Source organism: Penicillium hispanicum (genome assembly GCF_028827665.1).
Source record: "Penicillium hispanicum strain IBT 35686 chromosome Unknown utg000008l_segment0_segment0, whole genome shotgun sequence".
Taxonomy (NCBI): domain Eukaryota; kingdom Fungi; phylum Ascomycota; class Eurotiomycetes; order Eurotiales; family Aspergillaceae; genus Penicillium; species Penicillium hispanicum.
The window spans coordinates 1,681,070-1,701,826 of NW_026623200.1; the positions used below are offsets into that span (position 1 = coordinate 1,681,070).

At 53.1% G+C, this 20,757-nt stretch overlaps 10 protein-coding genes across 10 annotated transcripts; 3 read left to right on the forward strand and 7 right to left on the reverse strand.

The window, feature by feature from the left end:
* Positions 1-1,017: 1,017 nt before the first annotated feature.
* N7459_009473 (MFS transporter) lies at positions 1,018-2,921 on the forward strand (the record flags this gene model as incomplete). Its single annotated transcript, XM_056948641.1, has 5 exons — positions 1,018-1,337; positions 1,396-1,495; positions 1,550-2,397; positions 2,472-2,616; positions 2,670-2,921. 5 exons carry the CDS (start codon positions 1,018-1,020, stop codon positions 2,919-2,921), a joined length of 1,665 nt encoding a protein of 554 aa, XP_056795866.1.
* Positions 2,922-3,232: 311 nt separating this feature from the next.
* On the reverse strand, positions 3,233-3,787 carry N7459_009474 (uncharacterized protein; the record flags this gene model as incomplete). The annotated part of the gene is made up of 1 exon (XM_056948642.1): positions 3,233-3,787. One exon carries the CDS (start codon positions 3,785-3,787, stop codon positions 3,233-3,235), a length of 555 nt encoding a protein of 184 aa, XP_056795867.1.
* A 208-nt stretch (positions 3,788-3,995) lies between these two features.
* Positions 3,996-4,556, reverse strand: N7459_009475 (Zn(II)2Cys6 transcription factor domain-containing protein; the record flags this gene model as incomplete). The annotated part of the gene is made up of 1 exon (XM_056948643.1): positions 3,996-4,556. One exon carries the CDS (start codon positions 4,554-4,556, stop codon positions 3,996-3,998), a length of 561 nt encoding a protein of 186 aa, XP_056795868.1.
* A 654-nt stretch (positions 4,557-5,210) lies between these two features.
* N7459_009476 (uncharacterized protein) lies at positions 5,211-8,276 on the reverse strand (the record flags this gene model as incomplete). The annotated part of the gene is made up of 1 exon (XM_056948644.1): positions 5,211-8,276. One exon carries the CDS (start codon positions 8,274-8,276, stop codon positions 5,211-5,213), a length of 3,066 nt encoding a protein of 1,021 aa, XP_056795869.1.
* A 2,366-nt stretch (positions 8,277-10,642) lies between these two features.
* Positions 10,643-11,110, reverse strand: N7459_009477 (uncharacterized protein; the record flags this gene model as incomplete). Its single annotated transcript, XM_056948645.1, has 2 exons — positions 10,643-10,912; positions 10,988-11,110. 2 exons carry the CDS (start codon positions 11,108-11,110, stop codon positions 10,643-10,645), a joined length of 393 nt encoding a protein of 130 aa, XP_056795870.1.
* A 77-nt stretch (positions 11,111-11,187) lies between these two features.
* On the reverse strand, positions 11,188-11,421 carry N7459_009478 (uncharacterized protein; the record flags this gene model as incomplete). Its single annotated transcript, XM_056948646.1, has 1 exon — positions 11,188-11,421. One exon carries the CDS (start codon positions 11,419-11,421, stop codon positions 11,188-11,190), a length of 234 nt encoding a protein of 77 aa, XP_056795871.1.
* Positions 11,422-12,777: 1,356 nt separating this feature from the next.
* On the forward strand, positions 12,778-13,978 carry pmeA (putative pectin methylesterase; the record flags this gene model as incomplete). Its single annotated transcript, XM_056948647.1, has 5 exons — positions 12,778-12,888; positions 12,950-13,086; positions 13,143-13,222; positions 13,273-13,416; positions 13,467-13,978. The coding sequence occupies 5 exons, from the start codon at positions 12,778-12,780 to the stop codon at positions 13,976-13,978; spliced, it is 984 nt and encodes a 327-aa protein (XP_056795872.1).
* Positions 13,979-14,818: 840 nt separating this feature from the next.
* Positions 14,819-15,181, reverse strand: N7459_009480 (thioesterase family protein; the record flags this gene model as incomplete). Its single annotated transcript, XM_056948648.1, has 1 exon — positions 14,819-15,181. One exon carries the CDS (start codon positions 15,179-15,181, stop codon positions 14,819-14,821), a length of 363 nt encoding a protein of 120 aa, XP_056795873.1.
* Positions 15,182-16,596: 1,415 nt separating this feature from the next.
* Positions 16,597-16,892, forward strand: N7459_009481 (electron transfer flavoprotein regulatory factor 1; the record flags this gene model as incomplete). Its single annotated transcript, XM_056948649.1, has 2 exons — positions 16,597-16,642; positions 16,693-16,892. The coding sequence occupies 2 exons, from the start codon at positions 16,597-16,599 to the stop codon at positions 16,890-16,892; spliced, it is 246 nt and encodes an 81-aa protein (XP_056795874.1).
* A 642-nt stretch (positions 16,893-17,534) lies between these two features.
* N7459_009482 (class I SAM-dependent methyltransferase) lies at positions 17,535-18,713 on the reverse strand (the record flags this gene model as incomplete). The annotated part of the gene is made up of 1 exon (XM_056948650.1): positions 17,535-18,713. One exon carries the CDS (start codon positions 18,711-18,713, stop codon positions 17,535-17,537), a length of 1,179 nt encoding a protein of 392 aa, XP_056795875.1.
* Positions 18,714-20,757: the final 2,044 nt, after the last annotated feature.

Genomic DNA, 20,757 nt, shown 5'->3' on the forward strand with positions numbered 1-20,757 from the left:
CACTTCTTGCGTTCGCCATGAACTTCGTAGCTCTTTCACTGTCGGGGTCTCTTCAAAACAGGAAGTTGGAAAAAACTGGGCGGCCACCAAGAGATTGGATTTTATCAGACTGGAGCGTGCGAAGTTGTTGCAGATACTTAGCGGTCTGCTTTGCTATCCTCTCTTTTTCATCGGTGGAAAGCTTCGGCCAAGCTTTGCTGAGGGGTTCACCGGTGATGCGTCGCATTAATATGAGGGTGTGTTCGCCTTCCTCCCAGGATTCGACAACGGCGGGAACAGGAATAGATGTCTGTTCCTGCACAAGTTGAATATTGGGAACCTCGAGGGTCGGGAGGCTACCACCTCGATCTTTCAATATCAATTTTGACCCTAACGACCAAACGCCTCGGTCTCCTGCTTCATAGAACAATTTGAGGTAGCTTTGGTAGTTGCAATGACTTTGGCGTTCAGGGGACCAGCTACATGCTGCGCAAGGGTCTGGGCTCATTTTGAATCAGTAATGGTTCACGATGGAGAAAGAGATGTACTTTCAGTTTCAGTTCTGCGGGGGAGCTTTTGAAGAATATATTGTACCTTCACACCGCCTTTCCTTGTGTATAGATTGAACTCTGCGAGCCCTTCGTGGACTCCCTCAATCAATTGTTGTCTGGATTGCCAAGCGGGTATGTTTAGGGCGCGCCGCATGGCTTCTTTTTTCAGTCTTTGACATTACTCGACCTTGTATACTTGAGTTTACGGTCCCAGCCGCCTAGCCCGGGATAATACTGCATACTTAGAGTTAGCATGATATTCTATACCATGCCTATCAGAGTAGGAGTCCTCCGAATAGCTAAAGGTGTTTAAACTATGTCCATCGCCATACTCGGCGGGAAATCGATTGCCTAAAAGGGAAACCGATTTTCCGAATTCCCCGGCGACGGCTTACAAACTCCCTATACAGGACTAGGGAGGTATAAGTATCGATCGGAGCTTGAATTCAAGGATTCTATAATTATTCTGCTATCAGAGAGAAGCAACATGGCTCGTGTGGCGAGGAACGCAGATGACGGCGACCAACAGGTAAGGTTCTCGGCTTCCTGGGCATATCAATTGCTTACAAGTCGCGAATACAAGAACATTGCCATAAGCTCAGAGCTAAGAAAGAACAACCCTGATGGGAGAGAGAAACAACAAGACATCGAGTCAAACAGGTCACCCCCAACGACGGACGACGAAAAGCCATCCGATCCGAATGAGATTGACTGGGATGGCCCCGATGATCCTCACAATCCGCGCAATTGGCCTACCTGGAGACGAAGTATGCTGGTCGGTGTCATTACTTGTGTCGTCTTCTCGACGTAAGTTGAGTCGCCCCGAGACCAATCAACCGCCTACTCTAACACGAGCGCGTCCCAGGTCGATAGCCTCGTCGGCAATTGCCCCTGCAGTGCCGCAGATATTGAAGGAATTCAACACAACCAACGAAGAGATCGGGACTTTGATTGTGACAATTGAAGTACGCATTTTCAGACTGTTGTTTGGGATGACAGACTGATCCATTCGCCGTTAGCTGCTAGGCACTGGCGTCGGTCCTATTATCATGGGTCCCATGTCCGAGATCGTCGGCCGTCGAATCGTTTATAACTGCGCAAATGTTGGATTCAGCGCATTTTCGATCGGATGCGCCTTGACACCGTCGCTGAGCGGATTGGTGATCATGCGGTTTCTACAAGGGTGCTCTGCGTCGTGCTCTCTCAACAACGCAGGCGGAACCATCTCTGACCTCGTATCCGTTAATCGAAGAGGCTTTGCGATGTCCATGTACTCGATGGGATTCCTGCTCGGGCCGGCAGTCGGTCCCATTGCTGGTAGTTTTCTGGCAGCGGCGAAGGGATGGCGATGGGTTTTCTGGTTGTTGCTGATCGTGGTGAGTGAACCCTTGCATCAATTTCATCGCCACGAGACATCCATCGGCTCACAACAACTACAGAATGGCACCATGGGACTGGTTTGTGCCTTGACATACACCGAGACCTATGCGCCAGTCATTCTCGAACGAAAGGTCAAGAAGCTGCGCAAAAGCACTGGAAACCCAGCATTATACGCGAAAGGCCAACGCCAGCTACCAGCAACTGCTGTCCTGAAGCGAGCTATCAGTCGACCTGTCAAGATGTTCTTGTTCTGTCCGGTCGTCACTGGCTTGGCTGTGTACAACGCCGTTGTGTATGGATTCACCTACCTGCTCTTCTCTACCTTCTCCGTTGTTTTTGAAGGGCAGTACCATTATGGAGAGGACAGACTCGGCTTGGTTTACCTGGGCCTAGCAATCGGCTTTCTGATCTCTTTGAGCATTGCCAGCGTTGCCAATGATAGAACGCATAAGCACCTCAGCGAGAAGCACGGTGCACCAAAACCCGAGTGAGTTGAGGACACAAGCCATTGTTCTTCGTGTACTCGTTACGAAGTAGCCTCTAATCCTTGCGTTCTGACAGATATCGGTTGGGTTCGTTGCTATACGGCGCAATTGCAATTCCCATTGGATTTTTCATCTATGGGTGGACCACCGAGAAGAACGTCAACAGCGCCGTTCCTATCGTCGCGACGGGCTTAGTCGGGTTTGGAGTCATGTTCACCTTCGTAAGTACTTTCACCAGGGAAGCCTGATCGCATTGCTGACTCACTCTTGAAAGATTCCCTTTAATGTTTACATGATCGATGCATACACGAAGTATGCGGCCAGTGCAATTGCCGCAGGAAACATACTGCGGAGCATTTCGGCGGCTATCCTGCCTCTCGCGGGAATCCCTCTCTATGATAGGCTTGGCTACGGCTGGGGAAACTCCCTTCTGGCCTTCGTATCTTTGGGATTGGGAGTGATGTCTCTAGTCTTCCGCAGGTATGGCGAGGAGTGGCGGAATAAGTTCCCGATACAGCTCGATTGAAGATTTTCAGTTGCAATGGTCAAAGGTTGACCGGCAATTGTTCAATCTCATGATTGAGACCCTTGAGCACGTTGAATCTTTCTCAAGGGGCGTGGAGAAGAAAATCAAATTCACAGGCAGGTATCTCAGTGTTCAATAATGCAGATATAAAGAGAGCAGTCAGAGCAGGGGACCAGAGATAATTAATTGAATCCAAAGCTACCCACAAATTGCCTGCATATAGATGTAGGCTCTGAGCACACTCTAGAGAACACAGATCGGCTGAGCAGTGGACTCGCAGTCTCTTGAAGCCAAAATCCCAAGAGGAGTAACTAAACATTCTTTCTAGACAGATACTGATCTGCCTTTTTACACCGAGTATCTGGGTCATTCGCATCATAGAAATCCGTGATCAAACAAAAAAGCTTCTTAAAGCTTGCAGTTGCCTCACGTAGGTAATTGAGATTGAGTTGATTCAAACAAGCCGGCGAGCGACTCATCGCTTTGAAACCGGGGTCTTTGCGCGACGCGGACATATTTTGTGCGAGCTCGTTCAGTGAATCCAGCAATTCATTGGCTTGCTTGACGAGGTCCGAGACTAGCATGCATTTCAATGAGACGTCGTCAGTGAGTGAGACGCAGTAGTCCCCGATACCAACTTTGACAGTGCCGTCAAAGCCGGATTTCGCGATGAAGTCAAAGCAGACAGCCGTCTGCTCGAAGACCGTCATTATGCACACGAGGTCGACGGGGCCTGTGTAGCAACCACAGCGCGTGGACTCGAGACAGCTCCTGACCACGTCGCCGGTGACTTTGAACATCCGGTCAAGTTGTGGTTTGGGCTTCTCCTGGATGGCACATTCGATCTTGGGGACTTGCAGCATCATGTTTGCTCGGCATTGACAGCTCCGTGATGGGACTGGGGGTTGTTGTGGCAGACCCGTGAAAACGGATTGTGAGGCTGAATTTGGCCTGGTGCTGTCATTTGCAGACCGAGAAATCACCCCTGTAGGATTTGGCAAGAAGTCAAACTCATTCTGCTGCGGACGAGGAGACTGGAGAAGTGTTTTTTATCAGATATGAACTGAGAATATGTCATGGACGGCTTACATTCAAGCCAATGTCTGGCTCTGGAAAGACCCAGTCGAACTGTTCAAGTGCCTGGTTGAAGCTGTCCTCTCGCCAGTGATCCATCGCGTGGCTAGCAGGCACATGCTGAATGGCTCCCTCGTTCCTGCTAGCCATAGAAATGAGATCGCCGCTCAAGTCAACCGACGTTGAGTGTAATGTGATCTGGTCTGCTGGTGCTGGCGTAGCAGCAGTGGGAGCAACATCAACTGGGATTACCTGGTCGACCGACGGGGACGAGGTCGCAACTATTTCAGGCCTGACACTTCCATTCCCATGCCCGCCACTTGTATTCGGCGGTGTGGCGTGCGTGCAACGAAGACCGCGATTCTTGCATCGCTCACAGCCGTGCTGCCCATTGCACTTCGCCTTCGCAGAGCGACACGCCTCACACGCTGTGATGGGACGACGAATCCGGGGCTTCTTGGCTTGCCTCTCAGAAGAGTGCCAACTTAAGACTTGGGTGCCGGGAATCTGCTTCCTCTGTGATGCGGGCGAGGTGTGGGCTCCAGGTGGGGATGGCGCCATGGGGATAAGATCCTCGCCCCCTGGAAGCAATCGACAGAAATCCACTCAAAATCCGCGTATCTTCATCGGGTTGAAAATTGTACACGTATTAGTTGGTAAAGTTAAGTTCCCTTACGTAGGTAGATATTGCGAATGCGGTGGATTAGATGACTAAGGTCACATCTCCCCGGGACCGGGGGAACCTGTGATCTATACGTAGACCAGACATGAGGATGTTTGGGCCTTGGAGGATATCATAACTAGTGATCCTTCCAATTACTGGTCTTTATGATCACATTGACCCTTCGGGATAGCACTACAAGGCAAATCAAACATGTATCGAGGTCATATAGAACAAGCTTTTTTAGTCTCTTAGAACAGAACTGCGATTCATCTCACTGCATCCCGATCTATATAGCCGGTTAGCTCGCCGCGCGAGAGATGGTTGCTTCATAACCAACAGAGTCGCTATGGAACAGCCCGGCGAATCAACGTTGAAACAGGAAAAAGGTGATACACGCAAGAATGATCTCAACCAGATGGAAGGGAAAGCACAAGTGCAAAGACTCGAGCGAACAACTTCGACGGTGCACGCAACTGAAATACTGATCGAGTGACTAGGCAAAAGACTAGGATCGGTTCTTAGCCCGGCAGCAGAAGTTGGTCTCGAGGATCTCATTCGCGTGCAGACTTCGGACTGCCACTGCCACTCCCGGTACCGCCGCTGCCACTACCGCTGCCAGCTCCGCTACCCCGACTCACAGCTCGCTGGAATGGGCTCAGAACGGGACGGCCACTCTGATGCAGGAACCCATTTCCATCCGATCCAGACCGTTGCTTCTCAGCAAGCAGCTCGGAAAAATCGAGCTGAAGAGGCGGCAAACGGGTGGATTCGAAAAAGTCTGAGCCATACTGACTGCTGCGAGCAGAACGATTGGAGAAAGAGCGGTCCCGATTGTTGATATCGGATCCAAAGTAGGAGCCGGTGTTGCCAAATGGCGAGTTAGGAAACTGGGGCATGAAAGCATCTTGCACGGGGCTGGTGGGATGCGAAGAAGCATGGACGGGAGATGACATCTGCAGTGGGCTGGAGCGTGAGGGAGCAAAGCTGAGACCCAGCAATGCGCGACTGTTAGGAGCACTGGTCGTTGATACGTTGAGAGAGGACCCGGTGGTCTCAGACAGGGGGTTGGTGCCTGGCAGATTGCCCTCGGGGGTGAGTGGACCAGATTCCAAAAGCATCTGCTGCTGCTGCTGTTGGATCGATTGTTCAACCGCAGATGCTTGTTGCCAGAGTTGACTGGTACGCAGTTGGAAGTCCTGCACAGATTGGCTGATGCTCGCGAACTGCTCGTGGAAATTGCTCTCCATCTTGGCTTGATCCTGCTCTCGGGCAAACTGTTCCGCCGCGCGACGCTCTCTCTCGTTCAGACCTTGGGCGTTGGCCGAGATGATGCGCTCGTATTGTTCATTGACGCGGGTACGACGGCCTTGGAGACGCTCACGTTTCTGGATGACCATATTCAACTCCGATTCCAGCTGCGACACCTGCTGAGCGGCCGTGATTCGAGCTTCTGCGAGTGCCTCCTTGGCCGCGTTGAATCGTTCCATCTCGCGATCAAAATCGGCTTTGTGCTCCGTCCACTGCTCAACCTCCTCCTCCGGCACATTCTCCATGTTGTCCAACTGCGTCTCTAGTGCCAGGGTGGCTTCCTCCGTTTGCCGGATGTTTCGCTCCAGTTGGAGCGAACGCTGTTTTTGTCTGTTTTCATCCGTTCCACTCTGGAGGCGATGGTTGTAATTATCTAGCTCCTTGCGAATTTTTGAGATGACGAGTTTGTGGTCATTCTTGGTCTTCTTTAACCGGGTGCGCTTTTCGTTCAACTTGCTCTCTGCGTTGATAATGGAATTCTTGAGAGTGGTCGTGGGAGACGAGGGGCGGTAGGTCGGTGGCGGAGGGGTCGGTGCCGCGGAAATAGCTGCTTGTTGGGTGAGACTCATGAGCAACTCCAAATCGGCAGGGATAGTCAATTTCACACAAAACTCACCTTGTTCAGCGTCAGCAGTCGCGGGAGTCTTGACGCTCGTGACACAGATCTCCTCGTCGGTATCGCTCCGCACAAAAGAGCAGGTATAGGCACAGTTGGGGGCAAGTCCGGAGATCTCACCCCGCCATTGCACTATGCTTGGTCCTTTCGAGGAGTCCGAGACGCGGCATATCGTTGCAGTGGCCCAGAGCGCCCCGTTGACGCAGACGTAAAACGGCTCCATGTCACCTTCCAAACGACCCACATCACAAGAGCTCGACGCCGAGGATTCATCAACGAGATCTCCGGCGGCAAACTTGATCGAAGAACTGTCCACATCTGTGATCCATACCAATCCATCGTCAAGAGAAACACCGTGCAAGTCCTCCTCGGTCATTGTGAGCCCACGGGCCGTCTTCGATGACGCTCGTGAATGCTCATATTCCCGCATAACTGTGACCTTTGTACTAGCCAGGGCCGCCCAAAACGGTTGACGACTTCGGACTTGATTTGCTTGCCTTCTTCGTTTCTTGGCGGAAGTCAAGCGATCCTTGCCGTCCTTTGCAAGTTGACCATCCGGGCCCACGAGAGAAGACGAAAGACTGGCGGCAGACTCAAGTGCAGAATCAGCCTGACCCTGCGATCCCGCCGACGCCTCCGTATCCCCACGCTTCCCGCTGCGGGGAGGTGCAGGAGACCGGTTTCTTGCCATTGAACGCCTTGCCATCGCCGTTCCCGCCTGGGCCAATATATGAACAGCGAGGAGACTCCTTAACCAACTCGGAGACGTCTGCGATTCGGTGCGTCGGAACTCGGCGGGAAGAAGGTTCGAAAATTGTGAAAAAAGATGGGGGCTGATGAGTTTGGTGGAAAAGAGGTGACCCATAACAAAATCTTGTACACCTTTGCTGCGAACGATATGAAGAAGCAGAACGATCCCAACACAAAGACCGTTGACCCCACCATTCTTGCCGGATCCTCCGCCACCAAGCGTGATGGCGACTTGAACGTGTGCAAGATCGATGGCAAAATTCTGGGCCCACGTCCACATGAAGAGACCCCAGAAGAGAAGGCAGAACGCGTCCATTGCCATCATCGTCCCCAAAGACGGCGTGCCCGCTGGACCTTGAAAGATATCGAAATTCGAGGACAAGGAACCGGCGGCCGCACCACTGGGAGGCATGAAGGTCAAGGACGCGAACAAGAATTGAACGAGGGTCAGGACCATCGGAGGCAGTTGCAGCAGAAAAATCAGGATGGCAATCGTGTCGTACATAGGGCACGACTTGAGGATGGTCGACGCGAGCTGGAGCGGATTGATCGAGGCGTTCGACCCCGATCGTTTAGCGGTGCCATTGCGAGACGAGCTCGCCATGCCGCCGTTCTGCGCCACGGCATCGTTGGCCTGGCCGCAGGCCATGTCCACACCCTTGTTATGTCCATTCACCACCCCACGCACATTGCCATCGGCCTTCGACCCATCAGCACTCTTGTTTGCAATTGTCGGAGAGGTGACCGCGGTGTCACTCGTCGAACGGGAGGAAGACAGGTCGAAGGGAGCGGTGGCGCCCGGGCCGGAGGCAGAGCCGTTGCCAAGCGAGCCGTTCAGATGGCCGGAGGACTTCTGCTTGGTTACTTTCTTGCCGGGGCCAACGATGCCATTCTCGTGCCGATTGCTCTGGTTCTTCCTGCCCGCAGCGGATGAGCGTGGCATGGACGAGGGAGCCCGAAACCCGGGTCCGAGTCAGCTTGGCGGGACAAGGCCAAGGACTGGGACCAGGCTGGAAGAAGGAGAGTGGCGAGATGAAAAGAGAGCGATCCTCCCAGCACGTTCAAGATGAATGCAAAAGGAGGATGAAGAGTTGGGAGGGAGGGGAAAGAAAAGGGGGGTGGTGGGAGCACGGAGGGAAAGAAAAGTCGAGAAGTATGAGGTTTCCACGTTTGAAGGCCGGGACAAGAACCAGCAGAACCAGCGCACGCCGAAATAATACGCAAAGCCTCAAGAAAGCCGCCAGCCGACACCGCCGCAGCGTAAGCGTATGGTAACCGCACCGTCGATCATACCGCCCGCTCCGGGAAGGCGGTCGTGTTCAGGCTCTCCTCTCCGTCTCTCCGTCTCTAAACTCTTCCCTCTTGCTGGTGCACTGGATGACTCTGGTTTGGAATCTGGGTCTTTGTATCCCTCATTCTGTGAGTGGACAGGGCCTGATGTGCTTTCTCTTTTTTTGAATCCCGGTCTCAGTGTCCTACTTCCCATGGGCTGCTCCCCAGCGACTAGTCATGCATTGCGGATAGCTACACATCGGCCAATCCGGAACACAAGAGTTTCAACCTAACCGATCGCATACTCACCTGGGAGAAACCGTTCCTGGCAACAAGTCCGAATAGCAGAGCACTGCCATTCATTTCCGCTGCAGTCCCAAACCAGTTGCAAGGCTCATTAGCTCTATAGGATGCTGTATGATCTATTGTGTGCACGGTCTCCACTTCCAAAGTCCAACCCTACCCGTCATCTATCATCGTCATTTTTTCTTTATCAGACTGGATACAGAGCAGCCATTTCTTTGAGCCGTTCACTGTGGGGTCATCCTTGCAGGAGACCTGGGGCATGCATGGCGACACGAGTTCCCGAGATCACATCCACATCATTGGGGGATTTTTTCTCTCGGTGAGGGTGATAGGCGCTCCTGCAGATCATGACACGCAAACATGCTTCGTCCACGGGGGTGTGTGTGTACATACGCACAGTTGTGGTATCCGCCAACTGACCAGGTACATAGATAGGTTGATCAGTTAGGGCGCCAGGGTCTTCACATGCCGGGATAGGCTCCGCTCCGCAATGGCCACCATGCGATCCTGTTTACCAGGATATAACGATATGCAGAAAGATCGGGTTGGGTTGATAGTACATCGATGGTAAATGGGAGGGTGGAGTAGTTGCTCATCGCCATCGGCCATCACCCGCAAAAAAGACGACGGTTGACCCCTCCCAGCACAGCACCATCTTGGCATCAAGGTTTCGCCAGTCGATCCACGACCAATCCAGTATGGATCGTCAGTGCGGCCCTGGTTACGGCGCTACGGCCCTCTGGCCACCTTTACCCTTTCCATGCGGTGGCCCTACACATCCACATCCACATTCAATCCATATCGACATCCCACCATAGCCCTGATACGGTTGGACTGTACATACAGTCAACTCCCGTCTCTAATTCCCCCAACTATAACAACATCAGGTTCTTTCACCTCGCGCAATCTTCCACTCCAACCTTGCGTGCTTACTTCCTAGTCCGATAAATGGTTCGCCCAAGTTGCGCTGATCCTCGTGCTCGTCTTACCTATTTCCGGCCCCTCGCCCCCGACTGGCCTCGGTCTGGTCGCCGAGGTAGCGGGGAGGGTGATCACTCACTCATCAGTGGCATACCTAGACTATACTTTACGCCACCGTCTGTCCAAAATTCATAACCCCAGCCAGCACCAAATGCAATCCAATTCTGCAGAATACTTTCAGCCACATTCCGCATCCCATGTAGGTCGACTGCTACGATTAAGAGCAAAGCAACTCGATTATGGCGGTGAGGATTCCGAGCCCGGTAGAGATTTCTCCTAGCGTTGCCGACGGGTGGTTCGCTCCACCAACCTATTCTGGGAACACAATACAAGTATTGACAGCTGCTATGGGAAGTTGTATGTTGCTGAAGTAGTCCTACTAACAACTACTAGACTAGCAGTTTTCGGTACAATGTCCTGCCCCAACCACCGTCAGATGACTTCAAAAAGTAAACGATCTACTTCTCGGCCTGTCGCCCCCACATTCTCTCGTGCTAGTCGCCGGTTAGCAAATGCTTAGCTGGGATACATACCCAGTTGATCGACCCTGAAAACCCCCAGATATATCCTGCGTCGCTGTCCGGGGGATCCCGGCCTGAAAACGTCGTTCCGGCATCCAAAGCGACCAGTTCGGGCATTTCCACCCCATGTCATAAAGTCCCGGCTTGCCGAATCGAGACTCCTACTCATTCGAATCTCTAGTCCGACTCGCTCTGTCGGTCCAATCACTCGCCTCCCTGTTTAGGGTTCTCATTCCTGGCTGTGAAAGCTTGCCTTCTCGAGCAGAATGGAGATGGATTTCCAAGCCTGCATCACCTCGTTCGAAGCCTCCTCGCAGCCCTCCCAAATCCAGTGCGAGTCCTGGAGGGCGCAGACCAAGTCCTCCATGGAAGAAACGCGTTCGTCCTGGTGATCGTCTCGCGCCTCACTGTCATCCGTGGCCTGGAAACGACAGTGCAGCTCCAGACACACAACCATCGCCGCGAGAAGAAAGTCGTGGCTATGGAGCGACGTCACAAACTAACGACTGTGACACGAGACTCCGCCCGGTTGGGTCTGTGTATCGATATCCGCTTGATGCTTCAACAGGCTCACCGCCGCACCGATGCACGCGTCCCGAAACTGTGAGAACTGGGGGTTGAGCCGGTCCTCTGTGAGATACTCGCAGTGCAAGATGCAACGGGACTTGTGCAGAATCTCGAGCTGGTACCGACACATGATGGTATGGGCAGCTCCGTCACGGACTGCGCAATACTGCTGAAACGCAGATGCGGCGACCTTGCCGCGCGGGCATCTTATAGTTGCCTGTCCAGCCGGATGGTGGATGGGTAGGCACTTGATTGTGTGGCGGCGAGGTGGTCGGTGATTGCCGCAAACACGGCCACCGGGCGACTCTTGTCTATCAGATAGGAGACTGGCGTGGCGTCGGTATCTGGTCGTGGCGGTGGCAGGGCTTTTGAATCCTCGACGAAGTCCCCGTCGAGCAAGTTGTGCCGCAGCTTCGTGTCTGTGAGTTCGTTCCGTGCCATTCGAGGAGTCACATTTGGTATGGAAGTAGGACATCCAACTGCGCCAGTAATGCCCAAATTCGTTGTCGCATCTCGCCCTGGAAGCAGGAGAGTTTCGGGTGGTGATCTGGGTCTCGATGGAATCCCGTGCGCATTGCCAGTCGCAGGGTGATTCCAATCAAGACCCAGATCTCATGCTGGGAGTCCTGGCTTTGGAAGTATTCGGTGCAGGTGTATAAAAGCAGAGCCTAGATCGTGTACCTGGCCGGTGTTGTATATTTGGCCTCGATAAGGCAGCGAGCCGCTTGCGTGCAAAATCTGTCGCAGGCTTCCTGGGGACTTTCGATAGAGTCGGATTCTGGACTTCCGAGCGCTAATCCAGATGAATTGCCAGGCATAAGATGCTGAATAGTAGATCCAGCCATGTGGCACTCACATTCGCAGGTCGATTACAATAGTTTTCATACTGCCATGATTGGGTCAGAAGGCTCGCGCGAAGGTCTGATTGAATGGAGCTCATACTTCTTGCTGGAATGTCGGTGCATGAATTAAAACTGGGCGCATCGTAGCCTAGAGGATTCGATCAGCGTGTCGATACATGAAGGCTGGTTGTCTCTACTACTTCTGTCGGCAGAAAATACAATTGAAACCCAGTCATAGACAGGCCGAGCTCGCTGATATCGTGCTACTCTAGAAGAAACGCTGCAGACCGAAGATATAGGGCGACGGACCCACGGTGGTCCTCGCGGAAATAACCAGGGGCGTCTGGCGTGGCTAGCTTCTTCCGACCCGCATGTTTTTTCCATCCTCACTGGTCGAAGATCGAGACCGTTCACCACTTGTTCCCGCACACAGAGACAGTTCCCACACGGAATCAGGGTGCGCTAGGATGGCGCCGTCTGGAAGGCTGATTGTTGCTTTCGCTGGAATGCGTGGTCCTTCTCCGGAGCTTAACCCAATTAACCTGGCATGAAGATGATCAATTAGTCCCAGTGATCCCGTGTCGGCCGATACTTCCGTTCACGTCAACCGCTAGAGATTCGACCAGGATGGTTGGGAAGTCTCATGGGGCGTGGCTGTTCTTCTGCCCGCGTTGCAGGTGGATCAAGCGGTGCTGGGTGGTTCTTCGCGGACGATATTTCGGGGCTACCATCCGAATCGGGCTGGATAGTGCGTTGTTGCGACAAGTAATCTATTTACATGTCCTTCGCTCTGTTCAGGTTGAGACAGATCGTCAGGAGAGATATAAAGAGGCCAGAAAGTCGGCATGGGTCGCGAGTTGACTCCTCCCCTTCTGTTGCTTGCCATTCGCTCTTTATTCTTTTCCATTCACTCTCTTGACGCTCTTTTCCTTCTTGGCACTGTTGATCGGTAACCATGAAGTTGCTCTCTTTGATTTCCTTTGCATCTTCGGTGCTTGCGGCCAGTCGCACCACGCCTCCGTCCGGGTCCATTGTAGTGGCCAAGTCGGGAGGTGATTACACCACGGTATGAGCATATGATGGGCGTGCTGAGACTCCAGTTGTCCTACATACTTACAGCTTCATAGATTAGCGACGCTATCTCGGCCCTGGACACCTCCTCTTCCAGTACGCAGACCATCTTCATTGAGAAAGGCACCTACGAGGAGCAGGTTTATATTCCTAAGCTCTCCGGAGCCCTGGTCATCTACGGCCAGACTGAGGAGTATGTCCTCCGTTTCCAGCAAAGTCGATAACGCTAGCTGACACGAAGGGGCATAGTGACACCACCTACTCGTCCAACACCGTCACCATCACCTACGGCTTGAGCTTGAAAGATGCTAACAATGATGATGAGTCTGGTAAGAGATCTCCCTGCTGTATAAAGAACCTCGGCTAATTACCGCCCTAGCCACTCTGCGAAACTGGGCCGCCAACAGCAGCATCTACAACATCAACGTGAAGAACTCGTACGGCAAAGGTGCCCAGGCCCTCGCGCTAAGCGCCTACAACACCGAGCAGGGCTACTATGGCTGTCAGTTCACCGGCTTCCAGGGTATGTTCCTCGCCAAATATCCCGGTCCTGACTCTTGACTAACTAGAAAGACACCATCCTCGCCGAGACGGGCGACCAGGTCTTCGGAAAATGCTACATCGAGGGCGCCATCGACTTCATCTTCGGCCAGACCGGCAACGCCTGGTTCGACAGCTGTGACATCGGCGTCCTGACCTATGGCCAGGGCACCATCACCGCGCAAGGCCGTCCCTCCAGCTCCGATGCGGGATACTTGGTCATCAACGAGTCCACTGTCGACGCTGCGTCCGGCGAGGACGTCACTGAGGGAACTTACTACCTGGGCCGCCCGTGGACCGAGTACGCACGCGCCGTCTTCCAGAAGACCACTCTCAGCGATGTGATTAACTCCGCCGGCTGGATCGAGTGGTCGAGCAGCGAGCCCAGAACCGAGGACATCCTCTTCGGCGAGTACGACAACAGTGGCGACGGCGCTGAGGGCACTCGGGCCAGCTTTGCGACAACTCTGTCCGCTGCGATCGCCATCGGTGATATCCTAGGCAGCGACTACGCGGACTGGGTCGATACCAGCTACCTTGCTTGAGCCGGCTGGTTCCTCCGGTCGGCCGCTAGAGTGTTCCTGTTGGATTCTGCAGTGGGAAGTTTTTATAAACATAATTTCTAAATAGCTATCTGACAGGATAGGAATTCGACTGGAAAATTAGAAAATAAATCCCTCGAGACTCCTCTTTCTCCAATGTAGAAGCCTCCATGAAGCCGGATATCTTAGCGTCGGGGTTGCCCAAGCCATCCGCCTTAGCCCTAAGCCGGACGGGAGAACAATCATATCGACTATGTCGAAGGCGGCTTTCCTGTATAAATACTCGCAAAGCCGCCGAAACACTGTCGAAAGAACGCATTTTGGCCTTGAACACCAATCAATATCGAAGTAATACCGTCAAAATGTGTACGCCAGTGAGCCAGACCTTGCCTCCTCGACAAATGCTTTATCTGAAAGATTAAATTGAACGGCGTAGGGTGTCATATTTAAACCTCCCCGCTACGGTGCATACACGGAATTATTTGCCGCGCTCTCATCCCAAATCAATGCCACTTATGATGGATCGTTCGTAATTACTTGGGGTCGCTTTGGCACCATTCCAGCACATACTGAGAAATCAATGAAGCCGTCTGAGGGGAATGAGCACAGTCTTGCTGAAAGATTCTGCGCCTGGTGTGAGAAGGAAACAGCTCCGTATCAGTAAATCCACGAGGGAGACGAATGATTTTCTTCATTTAGATCTCTATCTAGGTTCAGTATTGTCGGGCTGGGTCGTGTACTTCACAGCGCAACTTGAAGCGATTTCACATTGGACGGCACTATTTACACTCGATCTGCCATTCTAACATACATGGCACCGACAGCGTGAAGAGCTGAAAGCATTCAAGTCGATTTCTTTGCCGACCCTGTATCTTCAACTGCATCCGCACGATCCCAACTCTCAACCTCCAGAGTCCGGATGCGACTCTCAATGTCCAGAATCTGCTGCTGCCACTCTTTCTTTGCTTTCTCCTGCAATTCCCAGATGGTCTTGAACTGCTCAAAAATAAAAGGTGGCAGCTCCGGGGTCTTGCGGTTTTTCTTATAGTCGTATGTGACAATGTCCTCGTGGCAACGAGCGGCAGGTCGTTGTCGGGCCTCGGACAAGATCATGACCTGTAGCTGGAATGCAGATTGGGCCGAGAGAGGCGAGGAGGGATTGTGTATCAGCTTCTGGTAGACGGTGATCTTGTCCGGGAATTTCATGGGCTGCACAATAGACCGGTTATTCAAGTAGCTTCTCGGTGTTGTTGGGGGTGGCTGCATAGACCCACAAATTTGTAGTCGATTTTGATACTTCGTAAAATCAGACCAATGCCTGTGGAATTGAGTAAATTGAGCCATTCCTTCTTGTTGGCGGGATCGATGTGGACTCCGATGTTGCGCGTCCAATTCACACGAGCCGATTCGGCGTATCTGACGTAGGTGACGTTGTTGACATGTCCTGTTCAGTGGTCGAGAGTTAGGCATCAAATTGAATATACGAGCGACAAGTATGCCATGGGGAAAGGAGCCTCATACCCTAATGCGCTGTCAGTGTGGTTCCAGTTGAAATATTTGGCCTGCACTCACCATCACATCCTAGTTGACCAAGCACATCCAAGATGTTAGTAGCTGAAGGGCTTGCGCTGCTAGAAGCTAGGCAGAGAATTTCCAGGTGTCCGGGCCCATACCATCTCCCCCCACACCACATTATGTCGGTACAAGCTCCGGCGCTTCTCATCAGTCAGGAATCCCTCGCTGCCGGCGATCAATTCCCGCCAGTCTCGGGCTAACTGCTGTAGGATCCTGCCTCCTTCATCCACCTGGCTGGGCTTGAGACCAAACATCATGCACCTCCCAATTCGTCGTTTCATCATCGTGAGCCATCGCGGGTCGACTGCATGGGGTCGTGTCGGCAGTGCCTCCGGAGTCGAGGTGGGCGCATTCTGTGCAGTGGGAGTCGCAGAAAGAAGCCGGCGCGTGGAGAGGGAGGAAATTGCAGTCGGGAGCTGCCTTCGCAGGGCTGATCGGGGTATCATGGTGCTGGTGCGGAGAGCCTGGAAGGGGGAAGCAGATCAGATAACCGCGGCAAGTCGCATTCCCGAGCGATTGCGAGCTTGGGCCGTCGGAACCCCGCGTGCTTTCGCCGTGACCAACAATTGAGCACGAGGGGCGTATTCTACTATTTATTGCGGCGAGGTCTGTCTCATAGAAGAATTCCATTCATTCGGCTCTTATGGTTGATATTTACTCTCGTTGCGACTGCTATATATTTCCATCGTCGACCTCAGAGGCAAGACAATAAATATTGAACTAACATTGTATTTCCTAACCGCTTGTGGGAACTAATCCAAATGGTGCACTTCGTCATTAATCAAGCATCAAATCTCGGAATATGTCAGTTAAATGTACTCAAGGTAATCGTTCTTAAACGCTGCCCTGGCTGATCCGCGTACTGCAGCCGATAGTTAAACACAGGGATCTCCGCACGCCCGACGTCACCGATCACTCCCGAGCTTCTCCCACGACTTCACTTCGTTTGCAATGCAACCCCCCAATAACATCCGACCTCAGATCATATCTCCCCGCCTCCCTCCGAGAACATCCTAGAAGGACAGCCTTCGCTAGGTGGTCCAACCATGGTCAATCCAGAGCTGCGTCGGCAGGTCATCAACGTCTACAAAGGTACGATCGCAGAACACCCACGACGCTCACGCGCCTTAAGTATCACCCAGTCACCGAGACCGCTGTGAATGCAGAACTCCTGTTTCTTGGCCGAGAGTATCCCCTGGGATACCAATACTTCCGGGACCGCCTCCATCGCGCGTTCGCGAGTCAAGCCAATCTTCGTGATGACGAGCAGATCCGCAAGGGCATCGCGCGAGCAGAATTCGTCAAGAAGGGTAGGTGGGATCCACGAAACTCGCCAACTTGATTCCTCATTTGATCTCGTATGATCAAGTACTGATGGTTCGTTTTCCAGAGGTTGAGGCTTTGTAAGAACTGGTCCCCTCTCCCCGTCCCTTGCTCGCCTGCTACACGACCCAAAGCTATACACTCCCCTCTACGCCACGTTCAAGACAGTCGAACCCAGAGAATCAATAGTCGAGGCCATTTTCATTTTTATATATGATCTCGGGGTTCCTTGACCAATGGCAATCCTGTATTGGACATGGCTCTCACCGATTCACACATTTGTCATACATCATATCATCATGCGAGCACAACGTGTCCCCCTCCCCCTCGACAGAAAGAAATACTTGGCGTTCCTGGCCACTGACAAGAGAAACAAACTGTAGGTACTACCTGAAGCGGTACCGGACGCTGAAACAGCGATATGAAAAGGCTTGAAGCCCAACCTGCCCGCAAGCCTCGACATCAATCTTTACACAAGAAATGAGAAAGGAAAATGCCCAGATCAGATGCATCCTAGGAATGGGAAAAGACCCAGATCAAAGAAACAATATAAACAAACCACAAATTTCGGGGGGTATCACCAATACGAAGCGCACTCTGATTCATTCTGCGCCCATCAAAACACCGGAATTGACTCGTGCATTTGGGAGGGGGTTTGGATTTATTTCTTTTGCCCCCACCAGGCACTCACTTCGAGACACTCGCCGCTGGTGAAGCCGCGGTTCTGGAAGAGGTCTGTGGTCATGGCGGCCCACCATCGGTCCCATTCGTCGCGGCCCTTGCCGCTGGCTTCCATGAGGATGGGCTCCAGCCCATCGATCATCTGGATCACCGTGAGCAGGGCCGTTCGTCGGATGGAGATTTGCTCCGGGGTCAGTGCCTTCGGGGCACGGCCTTTGGCGTCTTTGCCTTGGCCTTCTCGTTCCCACCGCAAGTCGCCGAGCGGGATGGCGATGCGGCGGCTGTCCACCTTCTCGAGTACGTCGACCTCGGAGTTGAAGGACAGGCCGATGGTGGCGCACGGTAGGGCCGTGAGTTTCCGGCGGTCGAATGACTTCTCCACCCAGGAGTTGTAGTCGACTAGGAATTTGTTCTGGGCGCGGGTGAATGGTGTGGCTGAGGAAAATGTGTATGTACCGGTGGAGTCCGCGATCTCCTGTTCTTTCGACGAGCTTTTCCGAGCGGGCGCCGGGTTGGGGAGGAGCGAGCGGAACACCCAGTCGGAGTCCCAGACTTCCAGGATGCCCCCGGACTTCAACACCCGGAGTGGCTCACTCAGCCCGGAGGCCTGCTGCGCGGGGCTGCCGGGGCACATGCCCGCGTCTTTGATAAAGACCAGGTCAAAATAGTCGTCTGGAAAGGGCAGCCGGGACCGGCGGAGGTCATGTCGCTTGAACTGCCAGTTCATGCCCTGCTTGCGCAGATCCGGGGCCAGCGAGACGACATCGATGCCGACGAAGGCGACATTTGGCTGGCCTCGCCGCACGAAGTGCTCGTGGCACAGGCCGGACCATAAGCCGGACCCGCAGGCGATTTCCAGGACGCGCTTGGGCGGGCGATTGGCCAGGTGGGGATTGCAAAACGGACCGCCGAAGACGCGCAGCAGCATCATCGTGCGTAGGCTCTGGCGGTGGATTTCGGGCAGGTCGCAGGGCAGAGGGTAGAGGTTCTCCGGGTCACGGAGATAGGTGCGGTCGCCCTGGCGGGCTAGTGGGTAGTTGGAGTAGTCCGTGAGAGAGCCCAAGGACGAGGAGGAGGTTGCGGCAAAGGTGGAACTGAGGTTCGAATGGATGTCCGAGCCGGACGCTGCGGCGTTCACAAAGGAGGCGGTTCCTGCCATCGTTTCCATCTCCGAATAGTCTATTCACGCTCTCATCGATTGTCCCCGGTTTGCCGTTTCAATGTGGGTTGGTGGTCGGTCGCATTCTCGGTGCGCGCAATTGAAGCTTCATGAGCAGACGGACATCGTCGGTGCCAAATGATATACCGGATTGGATATAGAATCAGATCAAATGAAGTTGTCCCAGACGGAAAAGAGTATATAGCACCGTCCAGCAGGGAAGAAAAGGTAGAAATGCCGGAGGGATCCAAGCGGATCGGAAAATATCCTTAGGGCAGTCGGGCGCAACGCTGCAGAAATAGAATCATCAGATTCTTCCGGGAGGATCCCAGTGAAAAAGAAAAAAAAAATGTACAATCGAATGGGAGTCGTTCCAAGGCCGTCAAGGTCGTCAAAAAACAGAGTCCACCACCAACGTCAGCTCGAGGAAACGGAGGAGGGGATGAAAGAAAGAAAGAACCAGAACAAGAACAAGAACAAGCATGGGGACGCGGGCTGGTAGCCGACCCCTGGATCGCAGTATCCACTCGAGTCTGGATGCTAGCCTAGGGCTCTTTGCACGTAATTAATGACCGCGGCTGTACGATTGGAAATGATTCAACATCCTTCTATACCCGCTGTGGAATTGAGCTTGGAGAGGATGCGCCCGCCAATAACAAGCATTGCCGCCGTTTCAGCTAATCTCGAAGCAGCAAATTACTGAACGGAAAAAAAAAATCTGTCCTTTAGGCACGCAACGTCGGAAGTGAGTACTACGACAATACACCCGTCTCGATCCTGAACAAGATGTCTAACCAACCAAGGCAGGTGTCGAGTTGTAGTTGACATCATGAGTCTTTCAGCACCCCGGGTCGGGGCCACTTGGTCAACTCGTCGCCGGAATGGGCAAATGGCGGGCACGATCTAGTGAACTATATCTGCGGAGTGCAGTATATAGCACATAGTTTGCCGAGCACATGGGTTGTATCGACTTTCGTGCATCCCGTTCGTACTTGTCCATTGCAGTTCCACCCTCGGTGCTTGACTCGGTCTTCACTAGCCGGAGTGTTCCAAATACTCCAAGATTTCGCCCAAATGATGGAAATCCAGCACCGAATCCCACCTTTGCAATCACTGTTCCCCCTCCAAGGGGAAGAGGGGCCACTGCAACTCTTCCCGGCCCTAAAATCCTTCTGCAAGGATCCAACGCTGCTGCTCACACTTGCATGAGTCGGGTTGGACTGTCTGGTTGATTCTGCCTTTTGGCCCCCTCTTCAGGGCCGTGAAGGAATTAGGCGAAATGATTCTGGGCCGGATGTCCCCCTCCGTCGGGCCTCCCGATTTGCAGGAATGGCGATGCATTGCCGATGCCACCGGTCTTACTTTGTTGTGCCGGAGCCTCCGTACATTACACTATACCTAGGTACACTCAATACAGGCCGGAGATCCTTGTCATATCGACTCGAATTGCCGTTCAGGTACCCGGGGGCCGGGCCTCTCTATTTATGTATCTGCAACCGGCTCGTACGTTTCTCGAGTTGTAGTCCTTTCTGGCAGAATATATGTATATATTGATATATACCTTATATATACACCGGTCATATATGTAACTATTCTCCGGATCCTCTGACGTGGACTCGGTCCATCGCCCCGGTCGCCTTCCCCTGATTCCCCTGCCAGCGCTAGCCATTCCCTACAGAATGATGCGAAACACTGATCTACCTGACAACGCCCGCCTCGTACTTTGGCACCGGCACTGATATCGACTCGTCAGATTCCGGTTCCTTCTCTCTTGCTTCCTCCCTTCTACTCTCTCTCACTCGTCCACTCTCAGACCCTCGTCTGGGAATACGAGCAGCACAGGTCCTCGCTGTCAGAGCAGATGACCAACGTCTCCGACAGCAAGCCAGTTCGATCGCATCAGAGAAGTCCAAGGCAACCACCCCTCCTGCAGTCATGGTGATGCTACTTCATGCTATCAGATCATCAGGGGGCGAGGATCATAATCGACCAAGTCTATACGTGGAAGTGTGAGGAAGTACAGCACACAGCAATGAGAATATGG